The sequence below is a fragment of the Nycticebus coucang genome, chromosome 10, assembly GCF_027406575.1.
Source record: "Nycticebus coucang isolate mNycCou1 chromosome 10, mNycCou1.pri, whole genome shotgun sequence".
In the NCBI taxonomy this organism is placed as follows: domain Eukaryota; kingdom Metazoa; phylum Chordata; class Mammalia; order Primates; family Lorisidae; genus Nycticebus; species Nycticebus coucang.
Window position 1 is genome coordinate 20,996,655 of NC_069789.1, and position 20,193 is coordinate 21,016,847.

A 20,193-nucleotide genomic window follows, 5' to 3' on the forward strand; every position below is an offset into this window, starting at 1 on the left:
TTGTTTTGTATTATTTATTTATTTAATTTATTTTGAGACATAGTCTTGAGTTTGTCACCCTCAGTAGAGTGCTGTGGCGATCATAGCAGCAGTGTCATAGCACATAGCAACCTTAAACTCTTGGGTTCAAATGATTGTCTTGCTTCAGCCTCCCAAGTAGCTGGGACTACAAGCATTTGCCGCAACACTTGGCTGTTTTTAGAGACAGAGTCTCGCTCTGGCTCAAGCTGGTCTCGAACCTGTGAGCTCAGGCAATCCACCCGCCTCGGCCTCCCAAGTGTTAGGATTACAGGCGTGAGCCACTGCACTCGGCCAGTTCCTTTCAGTAATACTGAATATTGGAATAATAAATTAGAAAGATATTAACTGTCAGAAGAAAAAGAAGTATCTGAAACCATCAGTTTGATGTCACAGGAAATACAGTTAAACTATAAAGGAAAATAAAAAACAAAAAGCTAAGCCAGGCACAGTGGCTCATGCCTGTAATCCTAGCACTCTGGGAGGCCAAGGCACATTGACTGCTTGAGCTCACAAGTTCAAGAACAGCCTGATCAAGAACAAGAACCTCATATCTTAAGAAAGAACAAATACAAAACATGATTGCAAGAGGGACTTTGCCTAACAATTGCAATCAGTGTAACCTGGCTTATTGTACCCTCAATGAATCCCCAACAATAAAAAAAAAAAAAAAAGAAAGAAAGAACAAATAGCTGAGCATTGTGGTGGGTGTCTGTAGTCCCAGATACTCAGGAGGCTGAGACAAAAGGATCACTTGATCCCAAGAGTTTGAGGTTGCTGTGAGCTATGACACCACTGCACTCTACTGAGGGTGACAAAGTGAGACTCTGTCTCCAAAAAGGAAAGAAAACAAGGCAAAAAGCTATTCTATTTTTTGGGGGAACACAGAGTGTCACTTGGTCACCCTCAGTAGAGTGCCGTTATACCTTAGTTCACAGCAACCTCAAACTCTTAGACTCAAGCCATCCTCTTCCCTCAGCCTCCCGAGTAGCTGGGGCTACAGGTGCCCACTACAACGCCTGGCTATTTTTTAGAGACAGGGTCTCGCTCTGGCTCAGGCTGGTCTCGAACCTCAGATGATCCACCATGCCGTGCTTAAGGTATTCTTTTCAATCTTGTTCTGAGAAAGTCCACTATTAGTACTAAAAATAAAGATTTCTAACAACTGGCTGCTCAAAATGCTCAGAGTAAGTAAAGACACGAGGAAATGTTGACTAGATAGAACAGAACATATGTTCGTTTTACACAATAAAACAAAATAGGCTTGGCACTAAGGTGCCAGCCACATACACCTGAGCTGGCAGGTTCGAATCCAGCCCGGGCCCGCCAAACAACAATGACGGCTGCAACCAAAAAAAAAAAAAAAGTCAGGCGTTGTGGCAGGCACCTTGGGAGGTAGAGGCAGAATCGCTTGAGCCAGGAGTTGGAGGTTGCTGTGAGCTGTGATGCCACAGCACTCTACTCAGGGCGACAGCTTGAGGTCTGTCTCAAATAAATAAATAAATAAAAAATAATGGCAATTATGAATTATGTACAGGGATAAAAATATTTTTGACATAGTTGGCAATGACCAAGTTCACTGACCAAAAAATAAACTAAAAGGTTAACTGAAAGATAAACTATTTTAAAATTTTAAACCTGAATCGTCTATTTGGTTGATTAGAACAAATTCAGTACACTCTGAATTTTTCTTTGATGCTTTTCCAAAGGGATGACAACATAAATGACATCCCTTTGTATTTACATATACCAATATAAATATAAATGAAGCAAAAACTATAATATTAAACATTTCACAGTGATATAGGGAATGTCACTATTTGATTTCAACAATTAGATAACTTAAAAATTATTCCCTGATAAAAAATAAAGTTTTCTATTGACTAGAAGTACTATACTTCAAATGGCACTTAAAGAAGTTTAATCCCTACTTACAAAGTAGGTAGCTGAAAAACCCAACCTACCTTTATATTAGCAGAGCATAAGATTATACAAATAGGCACATAGCTTACAACAGTAATAACAGACTTAATAAATCTGATTTCTACTTGATTTAGAAGAGATTCTCAAGGGCAATGACTTTTATCTTTTTCACTTTCTGATGACTACAGAACACATCCAACTTAAAATCATAATTGTTTTTTCAAAGTAGTCACAAAAGACTCATCGAGCTAGGGCTATTTTGTTTTGTTTTTTTAAGAAACAAGATCTCACTCTGCTGTACCCATGCTGGAGTATAGCGGCCTAATCATAGCTTACTGTACCCTTTATCTCATTGACTCAATCTCAGTCTCCCAAGTGGCTGGGATTACAAAAGGTAGCTTTTAAATGTTTTTCTAAAGACAGGGTCTCACTACGTTGCCCTGGCTAGTCTTGACTCTTGGCCTCACTCTCCCACCTCTGCCTACACAAGTGCTGGGAATACAGGCATGAGCCACCACACCCAGCTCAGCTAGGAGTTTATGAACACTCTTTTCCTTTTCTTTTTTTATTTTGAGATAGGGACTCACTCTGCTGTCTAGGCTAGAATGCAGTAGTGCCATTACAGCTCACTGTAACCTCAAACTCCTGGGCTCAAGTAATCCTATTGCCTTAGCCTCCCAAGAAGCCGGGACTATAGGTAGGCACCACCATATCCAGTAATTTGTTTTTGGTAGAGACAGGGATTTTGCTATTGTCCACCCTGGTCTAAAATTCAGGGTGGGTAGTCACCACACCCAACCTGAACACTCTTTATATCATTAGTATTAGCAAGCTAAAGAGCCACAAGGTCAGAGATAACATTTATCAAAATCTGCAAAACAGGTCAGAGATAACATTTATCAAAATCTGCAAAACACGAAGAGAAAACTGGGCTTTCTGTGACAAAGTAATTTGTGTCATAAAAATCCTAATTTTTTCTTTCTTTTTTTTTTGTGTGTGTGTTTTTTTTTGGCCGGGGCTGGGTTTGAACCCGCCACCTCCGGCATATGGGACCGGTGCCCTACTCCTTGAGCCACACAAGCCGCCCTCTTTCTTTTTTTTTTTTTTATTGTTGGGGATTCGTTGAGGGTACAAGAAACCAATTTACACTGATTGCATTTTCTAATTTCTTTCTTAAAACATAGCAAACATGAAGACTTCAAACTCCAAAGTGTCCTATCAAAAATAAAAATAAAAATACCTTGCTTAGCTATAGATGAAACACCTATTCATCTCACACATTTAGAATATCATATTGTCCTCCACAGCAATCCCTACTTTTGGACTGTATGCCTATCCTTCCTTACCTTACCTACTCAAGACTTCATTCACTCACATTTATTATATAGCTTGTTTCTTTCTTAACCTGTTTTTGGCCCATTCTTATTTCCACAGAATTGAGAACTTCTATTTTATTATATAATTTACTTATTTCTTATGTTTGTTAGTACATAGCCATCTCTCCCATGAGAAAATGTAAGCTCTAAAGATGGAGGGTCTTATTTGTTTTTAAAGAGATAGGGTCTTACTCTGTCCCCCAGACTGAAGCACAGTGGCCCAATCACAGCTGACTGCAATCTCAAATTCCTACTCTCAAAGCAATCCACTGACCTCAGCCTCCAAAGTGCTGGGATTACAGGCATGAGCCACCATGCCTGGTTGAGACTTTTTAAGTAATTGTTTTGTTCACTGATATAACTCAAGTACCGGAATAGTGCTTGACATAGCACAGATGCTCAATAAATACCTGTTGATGAAATAAATAAAGTGGAAAAAGATGTATTTCTTTCTATTATGGTAATCCTGGTTGTATTTTATTCTAAAATCATAAAAGGTATGCAATCAGTGAAAATGATACCTAACACTCTTTTAAAATATTTTCCTTTGAAGAGGAGGTTATCAAAAAAACTGTTTATATAAGATACTCAGTAAAATGATAAACTGAAATAAACGAACATCAGAAATACTTTAAGGGAGTAAAAACAAAGCAAGAAGAGAGTCTGCTTGGTTTCTATCTTCTTTATTTCCTTTTTTGTTAGTAAGTCCTGTCATTTCAGAACTCCTTGGTTTTTATCCAACTCTGACAGTATTGCTTCTTTGGTGGCATAATACAGAGTGCCACAACACAATACACTGTCTTATGCAATAAAATCTGATGTCATTGGAAACAAATCTAATTACATGAAAATATTTACTATAATACACTAATGGCTGATTACTTAAAGCTGATAACACATCATTTTTAATTGTAAATTAATTATAAAACAAGAAAGAGGAACGATAGACAAGATGTAGGCCAAAGAACAGTATATAATGAGATGCAGATAGAAAACTGAGGATTTGAGAAGATCCATCTTTGAAATGCAATTCTCACTTTAAAGATTATTTCAGGTAAAGTCAATTAACTCAGTTTCAAACTTTATATAGTAAATTTACAATGTGTGTTAGTATCAGAAAGACTGACAATATATAGCTTCTCAGAGATCAAACCATATAGAACCTACAAACATATGCACTTAGTAAAAGGGTTCTACTTTTCTTCTCAATTTTTATCAAGAGGGAAACTGGAATCAAATTCTCCTGTCAAAATAAAGCAACAAAAAATAAAAAAATTTTCCAGAATTAGATAGTGTTGACAGTGTCACAGTCTTTTGAATATACTAAAACCCCACAAAACTATATGCTTTTAAAAAGCAAATTTTATGATATAAATTACATTAATTTTTTTAATGTGTTAAGATTTGGAGACCTTTAAATACCAAGTATGAATAAGGTGTCAGGTAAATTTTAGCACTGTCACCAGGTAAACCCTATGCCCTTCAAATAATTCCTTATTGAGAAGAATCATAGTAAGTCTTACTTGACTTTATTCTTTTTCTGAAGGGGAAAAAAAATAACAGCAAGTACACTGCTTTCCTACACTGCTTAGCTGCACATAAACTTATGAGGAATTATCACACACACACAAAAAAAAAACTTTGGAGGAGAGGAGAAAAAATATTTTCAGAATTTCACGTATTCTTTTTTTTTTTTTGTAGAAACAGAGTCTCACTTTATCACCCTGGGTAGAGTGCCATGGCATCACAAAGCTCACAGCAACCTCCAACTCCTGGGCTTAAGCGATTCTCTTGTCTCTGCCTCACGAGTAGCTGGGACTACAGGAGCCCACCACAACACCCAGCTGTTTTTTGTTGCAGTATGGCCGAGGCCAGGTTTGAAACCACTACCCTGGGTATATGGGGCTGGCACCCTACTCACTGAGCCACAGGCGCCGCCCCAGGTATTCTATTCTTTAAGGCAGAATCAAACACAACCTCTACACACAATGAGTAAATTGTAAGGGCGAAACTCAACCAAGTAATACACTGATTAAAAGAATCAATAACTTGCTTTTAAAAATTCACAAACTAGAGCATGTTAACTGTTAAAAAAAAGAAAACATTTCATCTTAGGATTAATTAAATGTAGACTATAAATGAAACTCAATTTAATGGAAAATGTAAAAAAAATCATTTTTGGAACAGCTGGAGATAGATTAACTGGTATGCAAATTAAAGTTGCTAAAAAAACAAGCAAACAAACAAAGGGGCAGCACCTGTGGCTCAAAGGAGTAGGGCGCTGGCCCCATATACTGGAGGTGGCAGGTTCAAACCCAGCCCCAGCCAAAAACTGCAAAAAAAATCCCCAAAAAACAAAAACCCAATAATGATATATTACTACAACAATGCAGTCCTGGGAACCCTAGGAAGAGGTAACTTTATTTATATTTATACACAAATACATTTTAAATGGCAATCTTAGAACCATAGTGAAGATTTTATTCAGTGGAGTAATAGAAGAAAAATGAAGGTTAGTTGAAGCCCTTGAGATATGGGTCCAAGACTTTGTTACAGGAAATCACTATGAAGAAAGGAGAGGAAGAACTTTAATGTAATTACAGAGCCAGTCAATTTTAAACTGTGATGATTACACACCAACACTTAAAACACCAAGCGAGAATAATATTATCAGGACCCTTGGGTTGAGAACGACGAACCATAGTAGTGAAGGGGAAGGAAGAGCAAGTAAAACAAGATTACAGGTGGAGCTGAGCTTTATTTCCTAGACTGGTAATTCTCAACCTTTTGCTGCCTTCTTACTTTGCACATGTACTACACGATCTCAACAGCAAATTTCTCATTACATTCAAAGAGTCTTTTTGTTTTTGTTTTTTGAGAAAGTCTTATTATGTCGCCCTCGGTAGAGTGCTGTGGCATCATACCTCACAGCAACCTCAAACTCCTGGCCTTAGTGATTCTCTTGCCTCAGCCTCCCAAGTAGCTGGGACTACAGGCGCCCACCACAACGCTGGCTGTTTTTTGTTGCATTTGTCATAATTGTTGTTTAGCGGGTCCAGGCCGCTTCAAACCCGCCAACCTCCATGTATGTGGCTGGCACTGTTAACCACTCTGCTATGGGTGCCGAACCATGCACAGAGATTCTTAAGAAAAAAATCACTTAGAATGTCTGCTAGAGTCTTTATTAATTAATTTATTTTTTTGAGACAGAGTCTCACTTTGTCACCTTGAGTAGAGTGCTGTAGTATCACAGTTCACAGCAACCTCAAACTCTTGGGCTTAAGTGATCCCCTTGCCTCAGCCACCTAAGTAGCTGGGACTTTAGGTACCCACTACCGGCTATTTTTAGAACCGGGTCTCCCTCTAGCTCATGCTAGTTTCAAACCTGTTAGCCTAGGCAATCCACCCACCTTGGCCTCCCAGAGTGCTAGGATTACAGGCATGAGACACTGCGCCTGGCCCTAAAAAGAAATTCTCAATAGAAACAGACACGATTTTTATTATTATATATGTAATACTATAGGAATGGAGATTTTATTGGGTATTTTTTGGAGACAGAGTCTCACTATGTTGCCCTTCGTAGAGTGCGGTAGCGTCACAGCTCACAGCAACCTCCCAACTCTTGGGCTTAAGTGATTCTCTTGCCTCAGCCTCCCAAGCAGCTGGGACTACAGGAGCCCGCCACAATGCCCAGCTATTTTTGTTGTTGTAGTTGTCATTGTTGTTTGGCAGGCCCGGCCTGGGTTTGAACCTGCCAGCTCCAGCGTATGTGACTGGTGCCCTAGCTGCTGAGCTATAGGCAAAGAGCCAGGAATGTTGTTTTATTAAAAAAAAAAAAGTATTGTAGTAAAAACCTGCCCTGTCAGAGATAAATACCACTAGACAGAATTTTTATATACACACATATAAATACATCTTCATATATAAATGAAATCATGTTATATGGTGATATTTCATCATGAAATTTTTTTCATGTCAATATATATATGATGATGATATCTAATATTTAAATAATACTTACTATATAAACACTTTCAGGATATGAATTCACTTAATTTTCCAAACAACTATAAGAAAGAGGTTATACTGGCATGGTGCCAGCCACATACACCTGAGCTGGCGGGTTTGAATCCAGCCCAGGCCTGCCAAACAAAAATGACGACTACAACCAAAAAATAGCTGGGCATTGTGGCAGGTGCCTATAGTCCCAGCTACTTGGGAGGCTGAGGCAAGAGAATTGCTTAGGCCCAAGAGTTTGAGGCTGCTTTGAGCTGGGATGCCACAGCAATCTACAGAGGGCGACATAGTGAGACTCTGTCTCAAAAGAAAAAAAAAGCTGAGTATAGTGGCTGGGTGTGGTGGCTTATGCCTATAATCCTAGCACTCTGGGAGGCTAAAGCGGGTGGATTGCTTGAGCTCAGGAGTTCAAGTCCAGCCTGAGCAAGAGCAAGAACCTGTCTCTACTGAAAATAGAAAAATACTAGCTGGGCATGGTGGCACATGTCTGTAGTCCCAGTTCTAAGGAGGCTGAGGCAAAAGGAGCTCTTAAGCTCGGGATTTTGAGGTTGCTGTGAGTTGTGAGCTGTGAGGTTGCTGTGCTCTATTCAGGGTAACAGAGTAAGACTGTCTCAAAAAGAAAAAAAAAAGTTCAGTACAGAACTACTACAGGAAGATTCTAATGATAAATGATAGATAAAACAGTAATTTATCAAAAGCAAACTATTTAGCCACAATAGGGTGGCACCCCTAGCACAGTGGGTAGGGCGCCAGCCACATACACTAAGGGTGGCGGGTTCGAACCCGACCCAGACCAACTAAAACAATGACAACAACAACAAAAATAGCTGGGTGTAATCCCAGCTACTTGGGAAGCTGAGGCAAAAGAATCACTTAAGCCCAAGAGTTTGAGGTTGCTGTGAACTGTGACACCACAGCACTCTACCCAGGGTGACAGTTTGAGACTCTGTTTCAAAAAAATAAAAAAATTTACCCACAATATATGTACACCTATAACATTATAAAAATTCTGTGAAACTGGAATTTAATTCATAATTAATATCATTAATTATCTAATAGATATCAAAAACTATCATAGACTTTTAAGTGACTGAGTAAATAATTTATGCCATACCCTCAGGAAAAAGTGAAAATGGAGATCACAGTAATAGCTAACATTCACAACAGAATGCTTTCTTATTAATAATGCCATCATACATTTTCCACTTATTTTTTTTTCTGACCAAAGCACTCGACTTCTAAATGTCATATAAGAAGAATAAGTAGGCTGGGCACGCACCTGTAGCCTAGTGGTTAGGGCATAGGCCACATGGCTCCAGGACTGGTAGGCTCAATCCCTGCTTGGGCCTGCTAAACAAACAACAACCAAACAAATAGCAAGGCATTGTGGCGGGAACCTATAGTCCCAGCTACCAGGGAGGCTAAGGCAAGAGAATTGCTTGAGGCTGCTGTGAGCTATGATGCTACGGCACTCTACCGAGGGTGACAAAGTAAGACTCTATTTCAATAAAAAAAAAAAGAAGTAATAGTTACATCCTAACTACTCAAAACATAACCAACTTACCAGCAAGCAAAGTCATAAGTCAGAGAAATTATTTACCTAGTAATTAAGGAAAATATTTTCTAAAAGACTTAAAGCGTTGAGAAGAAAATGCATAACCCAAATCATAAGAAGAAAAATAAGTGGCTCTGTAACTATTATTGTGCCGCCACATGCACTGAGGCTTGTGGGTTCAAACCCCACCAGGACCAGTTAAAACAACAACAACTGCAACAAAAAAATAGCTGGGCATTGTGATGGGCGCCTGTAGTCCCAGCTACTTGGGAGGCTGAGGCAAGAGAACTGCTTAAGCCCAAGGGGTTGAGGTTGCTGTGAGCTGTGACGTGATATAGTGAGACTCTGTCTCAAAAAAAAAAAAAGAAAAGATGGCTCAGTGCCTGTAGCTCAGTGGCTGGGGTGCCAGCCACATACACCAGAGCTGATGGGTTCGAATCGAGCCCAGGCCTGCCAAACAATGACAACTACAACCCCCCCCCCCCCAAAAAATTGCCAGGCCTTGTGGCGGGCGCCTATAACCCCAGCTACTTGAGAGGCTGAGGCAAGAGAATTGCTCAAGCCCAAGAGTTTGAGGTTGCTGTGAGCTGTGATGTCACAGCCTTCTACCTAGGGCAATGTAGTTAGACTCTGAACCAAAAAAAGAAAAAGAAGCAACATTAAATATATTTTCAGCACAAAGATTAGTATTCTAATTTCTACTCCCCCCCCATGAGCAATTATTTATTTTTTATTAAGACTAATTTGGAAAGTAACTAAAGTACTCTAAACAAACAAATCTTTCAGTTGAATGGAAAAAGACATACAGAGCAAAAAGGGGGTGAAGTTCTTGTCCCTTCCTTCTTGTTTTCCTTGGATTCATTACTAACACACCTGGAGAGTGATTTTTTCCAAATCTAATAGGGATAAAACAATACCTACCTTCACGTACCTTGCTGTAAGGCTGAAAAACTAAATTAAAAGACAGAGTTTATTCAACTTCTGTCTCTAAAGCTCAACACCTGATTCTCTGTATTGAATGCAAGTATTCAGTGATTTATTTTTTGTTACTGTTATTTTTAAACAGCTACCTTAACAATAGTTGGGCTTATGCTTATAAAAAATGTTAATCTAAACAAAACATTCCAAATAATTTTCAAAATAATCTCTGATACAATAAATTTATTTATTTTTTTATTTTTATTTTTTTGTAGAGACAGAGTCTCACTGTACCGCCCTCGGGCAGAGTGCCGTGGCGTCACACGGCTCACAGCAACCTCTAACTCTTGGGCTTACGCGATTCTCTTGCCTCAGCCTCCCAAGCAGCTGGGACTACAGGCGCCCGCCACAACGCCCGGCTATTTTTGTTGTTGTTGCAGTTTGGCCGGGGCTGGGTTTGAACCTGCCACCCTCGGCATATGGAGTGGGCGCCCTACTCACTGAGCCACAGGCGCCGCCCGATACAATAAATTTAAAACTAAATTCCCTTGTCCCACCCTTCCACCTTCATTCTCCAGCTCCATTGAGGCTAAAATTAACTCTTTCAGATAGTTACTACCTTATCTTTCAATAACATCCTCATATTTGTGTTTCTCAATTTAAATGGTTTTTTTGAGTCAGGGTTTCACTCCGCTCCCCAGGATAGAGTGCAGTGGCAACGCTCACAGTGCACGGTAACCTCTAACACCTGGGCTCAAGCAAGTCTCTTACTTCAGCCTCCTCAGTAGCTAGAACTACAGGCTTATGTCACCAACCTCGGTTGATTTTTTTTTTTTTTGAGACAGAGTCTCACTATGTCGCCCTTGGTAGAGTGCAGCAACAGCACTCTACAGCAATACAGCTCACAGCAACCTCAAAGTCTTGGCCTTAAGTGATTCTCTTGCCTCAGCCTCCCAAGTAGCTGAGACTACAGGCGCCCAGCTACTTTATGTTGCAGTTGTCGTTATTGTTTAGCTGGCCCAGGCCGGTTCGTATCTGCCAAGCTCAGTATGGCTGGCACCCACTATGCTTTAGGTGCTGAGCCTTTTTGGGGGGGGGGAGGGGGGGACGACAAAAGAGTCTCAAGCTTGTGGCCCTGGATGGAGTGCTGTGGCATCACAGCTCACAACAACCTCCAACTTGGGCTCAAGTGATCCTCTTGCCTCAGTTTTTTCTATTTTTAGTAGAGACGGGGTCTTGCTTTTACTCAGGCTGGTCTCAAACTGATGAGCTCAAGTAATCCACCCGCCTCGGCCTCCCAGTATGCTAGGATTACAGGCATGAGCCACTGCACCCAGCCTGATTTTTTTTTTTTTTTGAACAAAGACAGTGCCTCACTATGTTGCCCAAGCTGATCTCAAGCAATTCTCCTACCTCAACCTCCCAAAGTGCTAGGATTAAAGGTGTGAGTCACCGCTCCCAACTGATTTATACATTAGACATTATTCTACTGACTTTCCACTATTATGATAATTTTTATACTTAAACCACTTCCCCACCCTCAGGTCTAACACTGCTTTCCCTTCTTACATAATTTTAGGGAAGGAGTTACTAAATGCCTTGTTATTTTCCTTCTTCTATTTGCTATTATCATATCTTCAGCTTTTCCCTGATATTCCACTATATTATATAATCAAGTTCTCCTTTTTAAGAGAAACTTCCATTCCTCTATTCTGCATTCTACTAACTGCTAGCATTTAGTGTTACTATTGAGAAGTCTGATGTCATTCTCCCAATCCTTTATAATAAATTAATTTTTCTTTGTGGAATGGGTTTGCAAGTTGTTTCTTTATTCCTAAGTGATCTAAAATTTCATGACTTCTTGGTCCTGTGATCCTTTGCCATTGAGAGCCTTTTGGAGCCAAGACACATTTCATTGAAAGTAAATGGTTCAATATATAAAGTAAGTGTCAGAACTGTAAGAAGCCACAAAATTAGTAAAATAGTTCCTGCTGTCAAAAGAGATTAAAATTACCAAGAAAGGAAAGCAAACACTACGATGATAATAAGGGGTCAAATCTTATTTATGACATTAGATAGATGCAAAGAATTTAGTGGGTTCAGAGAGGAGAAAAACATGTCTGGTTTCAAAGAAAGAGTGGGAGACACAAAATGATTCACATAAAGTTGGAAGCAACTTCTGCTGCGGTTTAAAGAATGAGCATGACAAGTGATAGGGATGGGCAGCATTAGAGACACAAAACAGCATGAACAAAAGCACAATATCAGAAAACAAGCGGTGCATGCAGGGATTACTGACTAGTTCCAAACTGACTACAGCATCAAGATACATGAAGAAGGAAACTGTAGGTAGACACGGCAATTGAGGTCGGTTGGGCATGGAGAACCTCAATTTCCCATGCTGAGGAGTCTGAAATTACTAGTAGATCTGGTTAGCATTTTGCAATTACAATTTTAAAATAACTCTTAAAACAATAAAAGAAAGCGAAATGAATTCAGGTTCAACTAACAGTTATGAAAATGGACTTACATATGATTAGATCTTCTTCCTCTATTTGTTTTCTTTCCTATGACTGGAGTGCCAAAATGCTCAGGGTTGGTGAGTGGGAGCTGGTCTAATGTCTGTGGGTAAGAACATAAACCCATCAAAAGTTATTACTTTGCAAGTGCTTTCCTTTTTTAAACCAAATCAGTTTAAGAATATTTTCCGATTTTGAGATTAAAAGTCTCCCAAAGGAAACCTAAAACATAACTTTCCTGAAGATAGAAAATTCTTGTTTTAAAGATATTAGAATAAAGAGGAATAAGTCCAACACTGGGGAAAAAGAAAGTGAAAAGAAATTTGGCTGATCTCTGTAGATGATTCAATACCTATGTGAAGGCTGACAGGCATCTAACGTAATTAAAATAAAAAAAACAAAACAAACATAGCTCAGTGGAAACACAAATGTGAAAGTTAAAAAACTTGTTTGTTGCAAGGACCTAACTACTAGGATGGGGCCAACTGCAGCTCCAATTTTTCTTTATACATAGGGAATCTATAAAACAAAATTCTTAATAATAGAAACAATGCATATCAAGATAAGCATCAATTGTCTGAAAAAGGCTTAAGTTATTTTACTGCTCAGCAAACATTTTCTACAATAAACCTTTTCAAAAGAAAGTGTAAAATCTTAGCTTTTCCATATTTAATTTTCTTCTTTTCTAATCTGCAGCATCAACATTATGCTTGGTATGAAACTAATAACAAATGAACAGTTCTCTCTTCCTCTTAACCCTTTTTTCCCTACCTCCATCTGATAAAACAATGTTTTCCAGGCAAGAACTGGTTGAAGGTTGAAGGCAGAAAGAAAAAACCTAGGTATTTTGGAATGATTCCCCTATTTTCTCAGTATCAGACACTTTGCAGATTTTTTTGGCTATTTTTCTTATCTTTATTTCTTGAAAAGGTTTATATACCTAAAACGTTATCAACCCAAAGATGCTAGCCAACTAACTTAATTCTCTGAAAATCAATTCTGAGAAAATGCCTACATTTTCTTCATTTTTTAGATTTTACACAGGTGCTATTATCTTCATGACCCCCAGAACTTTTGTTGTTCTAATTTCATGAATACCAAGGGAACAGAGATTCCCAGGAAAACTTTCAGTATGAAACTGAAGGTGAGAAAATATTTAGGATAAAGAGACTTCTTGAAGTTATAAACAAGTGCAGTTTAAGAAAGGCTATTTATACACAGCAGCGGTTCTCAACCTGTGGGTCATGACACACAGGAATTGTATTAAAGGGTCACAGCATTAGGAAGGTTGAGAACCACTGATGTAGAGTTAAAGATCAGACATCTAAACAAATTAATGATAATTCTTTTTAATATTTAACTTTTATTTATTTATTTTTAGAGTCAGGGTCTCCCCTGTCGCTCAGGCTAGAGTCCAGTAGCACAATTGTAACTCATTGTAACCTCAAACTCCTGAGCTCAAGTGATTCTCCCACGTAGGCCTCCCAAGGAACTGAAACTACAGGCACATGCTACTATGCCAGCTAATTCTTTTTATTTTATTTTTGTTTTTTGAGACACAGTCTCACTATATCACCTTTGGTAGTGGGCCATGGCGTCACAGCTCACAGCAACCTCAAACTGTCTTGCCTCAGCCTCCCAAGTAGCTGGGACTACAAGCGCCTGCTACAATGCCTGGCTATTTCTTTGTTGCAGTTGTCATTGTTTAGCTGGCCTGGGCTGGGTTCGAACCCACCAGCCTCGGGGCATGTGGCCAGCGCTGTAACCACTGTGCTACAGGGGTCGAGCCTAATTCTTTTTATTTTTATAGAGAGTGTTTCACTATGTTGTCCAGGTTGGTCTCAAGCAATCCTCCTACCTCAGGCTCCCGAAGTGCTGAGATTACAGGTGTTTAGCCACCACACTTAGACTAAATTCTTATTTTTTTGAGATAGAGGTTCACTTTGTTGCCCTCCACAGAGTGTGGTGGCGTCATAGCTCACTGAAACCTCAAACGCTTGGGCTCAAGAGATTCTCTTGCCTCAGCCTTCCAAGTAGCTGAGACTACAGGGGACTCGCCACAACACCAGGCTATTTTTAGAGATGGGTTTTCACTCTTGCTTAGGCTGGTCTCAAACTTGTGAGCTCAAGCACTCCACCTGCCTTGGCCTCCTAGACTGCTGGATTAGGTGTGAGCTACCGCTCCTGGCCTCATTTTTTAAATTGATAAATTCTGAAAACAATGATGAACTCAACTATGAAAAGGGAAAGCACATTAATCTTTTTTGCACAATTCATTACAAGGTATGAAATTTAACTAAGATATACAGATATATGTATATAATAACAAATAATTTATGGTAGAAAGAAAAAGTATTAGCCATAATACTTTAGAATAACTAAAGATTGCCTCCTCCAGAAGACAAAAATTCTACATTTCACAGGGAAAAAAAAAAAATCTGATCTTTCAAATTCAGTTTGTATAGAACATACCCGCTGTTCCAATGAATCTTTTTTTTTTTTGCAGTTTTTGGCCAGGGCTGGGCTTGAACCTGCCACCTCTGGCATATGGGGCCAGCGCCCTATTCCTTTGAGCCATAGGTACTACCCTGTTCCAGTGAATCTTAAAACAGGTATTTAAAAAATATTATTTGGAGTCAAAAGCTGTCCTAAACACAATATGGGGTCAAATCTAACCTCCTCAGAAATTACTTTTCATCAATGCCTAATTGTACCTCCAAAGGGTGAAAATTTTAAAATAATGTGAATATTACTTTGGTGGTAACTACATTGTATCACTAAATTACTATATTTCATAGAAAGGGGAGAAAATAACTTGGATTCATTTTCTACCAAGAGCAGGTGGATTAAATGGCTATCCCCTCACAAAAAAATTAAAGTTGCTGTCTTGAAAGTAAATGTCTAAATGTTTTAAGTATGTTCATCATTTTGCTTGGTACAAGAAAGAAAATCTCTAAAGAAGTGTTTGAGAATTATATATAGTAATTTTTTTTTTTTTTTTTTGAGACAGAGTCTCACTATGTCGCCCTCAGTAGAGTGCTATCGCATCACAGATCACAGCAACCTCAAACTCTTGGGCTTAAACAATTCTCTTGCCTCAGCCTCCCAAGTAGCTGGGACTATAGGCGCCTGCCACAACAACTGGCTATTTTTTGTCCCAGTTGTTGTTTAGCTGAGCGTGGCCGGGTTTGAACCCACCAGGCTGGTGTCGTTACCACTGTGCTACAGGTGTCAAGCCAATAACTTTGAAATAAAAGACCACAGACTATCTCTAGTATGTAACAAGGAGTTAGAACAATAGAAAGCACTATCTTCATTGCTCAATCCACATCCAGGCAATCATGAGCATCTTTTATTTCAGGGACAGAAAACATTAGTGGGTGGGGGGGAGTGTAGAAGTTCCCTTATCCTATATCTAAAGAGTAGAAAACTAGAGACTCCTAGAACCTTTATCAAAGAGACAAAGAAAATTCCATAGGCCTAGGGGGTAAATGTCTACAGCTATCTTGCCTAAAATGGGCTGCTAGAAATATAGAACTAGGATCTTATCTTATCTTTCTCCACACTTTTCCACTGCATGTAGTAATCCAGGGAGAATACAAGATGATGAATCTACTTTTGGATAGTCAAATTATGAATACTCTGTATAAAAACCCCAATTGTCCTACAGATATTAAGCAGTGGGTAACATACTACGGTAGTTATGTCTAAAACCATTGATTTCAATGTTGGAATTTGAACTGACTTAAGTGCTAGTGTCATCTCTTGCCATGAAAATCTTGAATTTCAGTCTGTAAGTATATAGCTTTTTTTTTTTTAGACAGTCTCAAGTTGTCACCTTGGGTAGAATACCTTGGCATCACAGCTCACAGCAACTTCAAACTCTTGGGCTTAAGCAATCCTCTTCCTTCAGCCTCCCAAGTAGCTGGGACTACAGGCACCTGCCACAACGCCTGGCTATTTTTTGGTTGTAGTTATCACTGTTGTTTGGCAGGCCAGGGCTGCATTCGAACCCACCAGCTCTGGTGTATGTGGCTGGCACCCTAGCCGAGCCTATAAGTATGTAGCTTATTAATGGGATTAGTAGCCCAAAATATCACCTGTATAAAGTAGCTTTCCTCTAAAAGACCAAAGTTTTACTAATAATAACGATACCGAGTAGTCTTTCAAAAACGTAAAACTTTTTTAAAATGTCAAATAAAGAGAAAAATAGACAATAGATTAATTCCCCTATTGTGTATACTCTTGACCATGTCTTCACAGAGCTCAAAACACTTAAACTGTGAAATATTTTTAATTGCATGATTAATGTTTTTTCTCTTCCAACAGATGATAAGTACCCAAGGAAAAATTCTATGTCTACATGCCTTACTCTGTGCTCCAGTACCTAGCAGAATTCCTGGCATATGGAAAGAGAGTAAAGGAACTGTGTCCCAGGATTCTAATTTCCCTCCAGCAAAATATAATAAAATAAATACCTGCAAAGCAACAATGTAAAACTGAACCTCCTTAAAAATACAAAGGAAACTGCTTGTTCATGTTACTTTACCCCTTATACTACAACTGTCTTATGAACCATTCCATCTTAAAATTCTCTTGGTAAGCCAGACATGTTGGTTTATGCCTCTAATCCTAGAACTCTGGGAAGCCGAGGGAGGAGGATCACTTGAGCTCAGGAGCTTGAGACCAGCCTGATTAAGAGCCAGACCCCAACTCTACTAAAAATAGAAAAATCAGCCCAGTATTGTGCCTAGTGCCTGGCACTTACAGTCCCAGCTACTCAGGAGGGTGAGACAGGAGGACTGCTTGCGCCCAGACGTTTCAGGTTGTTGCAAACTGGGTTAAGGCCATGGTACTCTAGCCTGGGCAAAAGAGTGAGAGTGTCTCAAAAAAAAAAAAACAAATTAATTTTTCTTCAAGAGGGTCTTGCTCTGCCAGCCAGGCTGGAGAGCAGGGGTATAGTCACAGCTCACTGCAGCCTTGAAGTCCTGGGCTTAAGGCAATCCTCCTGCCTCAGCCTCCTAAGTACCTAGAACTAGAAGCCACTATGCTGAGCTAATTTTTTCATTTTTTTTGTAAAGATAGGACCTTACTATACTGCCAAGGCTGGTGTCAAACTCCTGGCTTTAAGCAATCCTCCTCTCTCAGCCTCCCAAAATGCTGGAATTATAGGTGTGAGCCACTGTGCCCCAGTAGTTATTATTTTAGATATTTGTTTCTTTATTTTTTTAATTATTTTTAGAGACAGAGTCTCGCTTTATCACCCTCAGTAGAGTGCCGTGTCACAGCTCACGGCAACCTCCAGTTCTTGGGCTTAGGTGATTCTCTTGCCTCGGCCTCCCGAGTAGCTGGGACTAGAGGCACCCGACACAATGCCTGGCTATTTTTATTGTTGTTATTGTTGCAATTTGGCCGGGGCGGGTTCCAACCTGCCATCCTTGGTATATGGGGCTGGTGCCCTACTTACGGAGCAACAGGTGCCGCCCTATTTTAGATATTTCTCTGGATCAAACAAATAAGATGCATATCTTCACTTACCAGGTAAAAAATCACGTTTCAAGCCCCCCTCTCCCCCGACTGACTATAACTGTACAAACGTCCTACTTAAGAGTAATAAAACTCTGGGAGAATTCTATACTTCATCACCGTACCTACTCCAAAGCTGTATTTCCTATGTTTAAACCTTCACAATTAATTTAACACATATTTATTGAAAGCTTTTGTGTAGAAATTTGGGGAAAGGAGAGCCTATCAATTGAGAAAAACATGGATATTCCCCTAAAACAGCTTAAATTCTTACAGGGAAAATAGGAAGGAAGAGTAACAAAAAGATCACTTAAAGCAAGAGTAAGAAAGAGAATTGCAAAAACATCAAAGGACAAAGAGATCAAATGTGGGTTAGAGAACTCATAAAAGATGTCATCATGGAGCATTTCTAATCCCCTCACAGCATAAGAAAGAGTCCAACAAGAGGAGAGAAGTAAGAAAGGAACCAAGAAAAGGAAGTATGGATCACAGTCTGGAAATACCAAATAATGGTCTAGTAAAGCAGAACTAGAGGGAAGTGGTAAATATGAAACTGAATAGATAGGCAGTAATCATAACACAGAAAACCTGCCCCAAATTCTGAATTTAAATCAGAATTCAATCATTTAGTGAAACAAAAATATTTTCAAAACACAAAACCATAAAATAAAAACTAAAGTTTAATAAGTTATTTTTTTTTTTTTTTTTTTTTTTGGGCCGGGGCTGGGTTTGAACCCACCACCTCCGGCATATGGGACCAGCGCCCTACTCCCTGAGCCACAGGCGCCGCCCAATAAGTTATTATTAAAACATCCCCCCCAAACATGTTTCTAATTAGTAACTAGAAAAAAATAAATCGTAAGTCTGACTACACTATACATCATTTGGTATTTATAGACTGGACTGGAGAACATAACACCATTTACAACAATATGTCTATCTTTCAAATTCTGAATTGCAAGATACTGAGTTATAAAACTCTGAACCCTCCTTCTTAGTAATACCTTTCAAGAATATGGGTTTTGTAAAGTTACCTCTAGCCATCATTTCCTCCTCTATAAATTGGGCATAGTAATAGTAACTACCTCATGTTGCTACAAATATAATAATGTACATAAAACACTTGGCAAAGTCTCTGGCAGTTATAAACACTTTATTTATTCATCCTACTAACCTAACATCTACTCATATGTGCCAGGAACTGTGACATGAACTAAAAAGAAAGTGATAAAGAAGACATATTAAGTCCTTGCCTTTATGACATATTCTAGTGAGGAAAGCAGACAATAAATAAAGAATTAAGTACCTACACATATTCGGATGCCAGGAAATACATGTTATAAAGGAAACTAATCAGCTAAAAGGATGAAGAGGAGTGAAAGGACTATTTTAGAAAGGGGGTCAGGCAATTCTTCTTTCAGGAGAGGCTGTAACAATCCCAGCTACCAGTAGCAGTAGCAGGTGCAGTAGCAGTTCTACGAGACTGCTGGCTGTATCTACACATCCTTTAACTATGACATGGTTGAAGTGGGTTACAAGTCAGACAGCTCTTTTTTATGATTACTTAAAAATTTTAGAACTTGCCTGAAGATAGTAATTAAGCAACGCCACCATGTTTTCTTTGTGGACAAATGATAAAATATTTTTTTTTTTTTTTTTTGTAGAGACAGAGTCTCACTTCTTGGCCCTCGGTAGAGTGCCGTGGCCTCACTCAGCTCACAGCAACCTCCAACTCCTGGGCCCAAGTGATTCTCCTGCCTCAGCCTCCCGAGTAGCTGGGACTACAGGCGCCCGCCACAACGCCCGGCTATTTTTTGGTTGCAGTTTGGCCGGGGCCGGGTTTGAACCCACCACCCTCGGTATATGGGGCCGGCGCCTTACCGACTGAGCCACAGGCGCCGCCCGGTGATAAAATATTTTTTAGACAAAAATGACAGAACCCAGTGCTCACAAACATGCCTTTAAAAGGTTTCATAAATTAATGGTATTATGTATAATGAATTTTCCTGAATAACGAGTAACTTGACTGAGTTAAGAAAACAAAAACATACCCCTCCAAAATAAAATATTAAGACATGTTAATTTCTTAAAAGTTTACTTACTTCACTTTCAGCAAAATGCCTTTCTCCTTTCAGGCACAGTGAAGATCGTCTCAGCGTCTTCTCATCTCCGTCATCAAAAACTATGAGAAAAGGTAAAAACAGAAGCTACTGGAGGATTTTCAAAGATTAACAAGATAACAAATTATCATTTAATTGAGTGCAAATGGACCTATTGTTTAAGATTACATTTGTAATTTCAGTTCATATTTTGTTTTCTAATATTAACTTCAAATATAGTT

General features: G+C 39.2%; 1 protein-coding gene across 5 annotated transcripts in view; it reads right to left on the reverse strand.

The window, feature by feature from the left end:
• The window catches only part of ARID4B (AT-rich interaction domain 4B), a 166,160-nt gene that overhangs the window by 67,829 nt on the left and 78,138 nt on the right, over positions 1-20,193 (reverse strand). For all 5 annotated transcript variants that reach the window (XM_053605847.1, XM_053605848.1, XM_053605849.1 and 2 more), the window contains exons 6-7: positions 19,955-20,034; positions 12,338-12,429 (exon numbers count right to left, since the gene is read on the reverse strand). In XM_053605847.1, the coding sequence (XP_053461822.1) occupies positions 12,338-12,429; positions 19,955-20,034 (172 nt within the window). The remainder of the gene's footprint in view (positions 1-12,337; positions 12,430-19,954; positions 20,035-20,193) is intronic.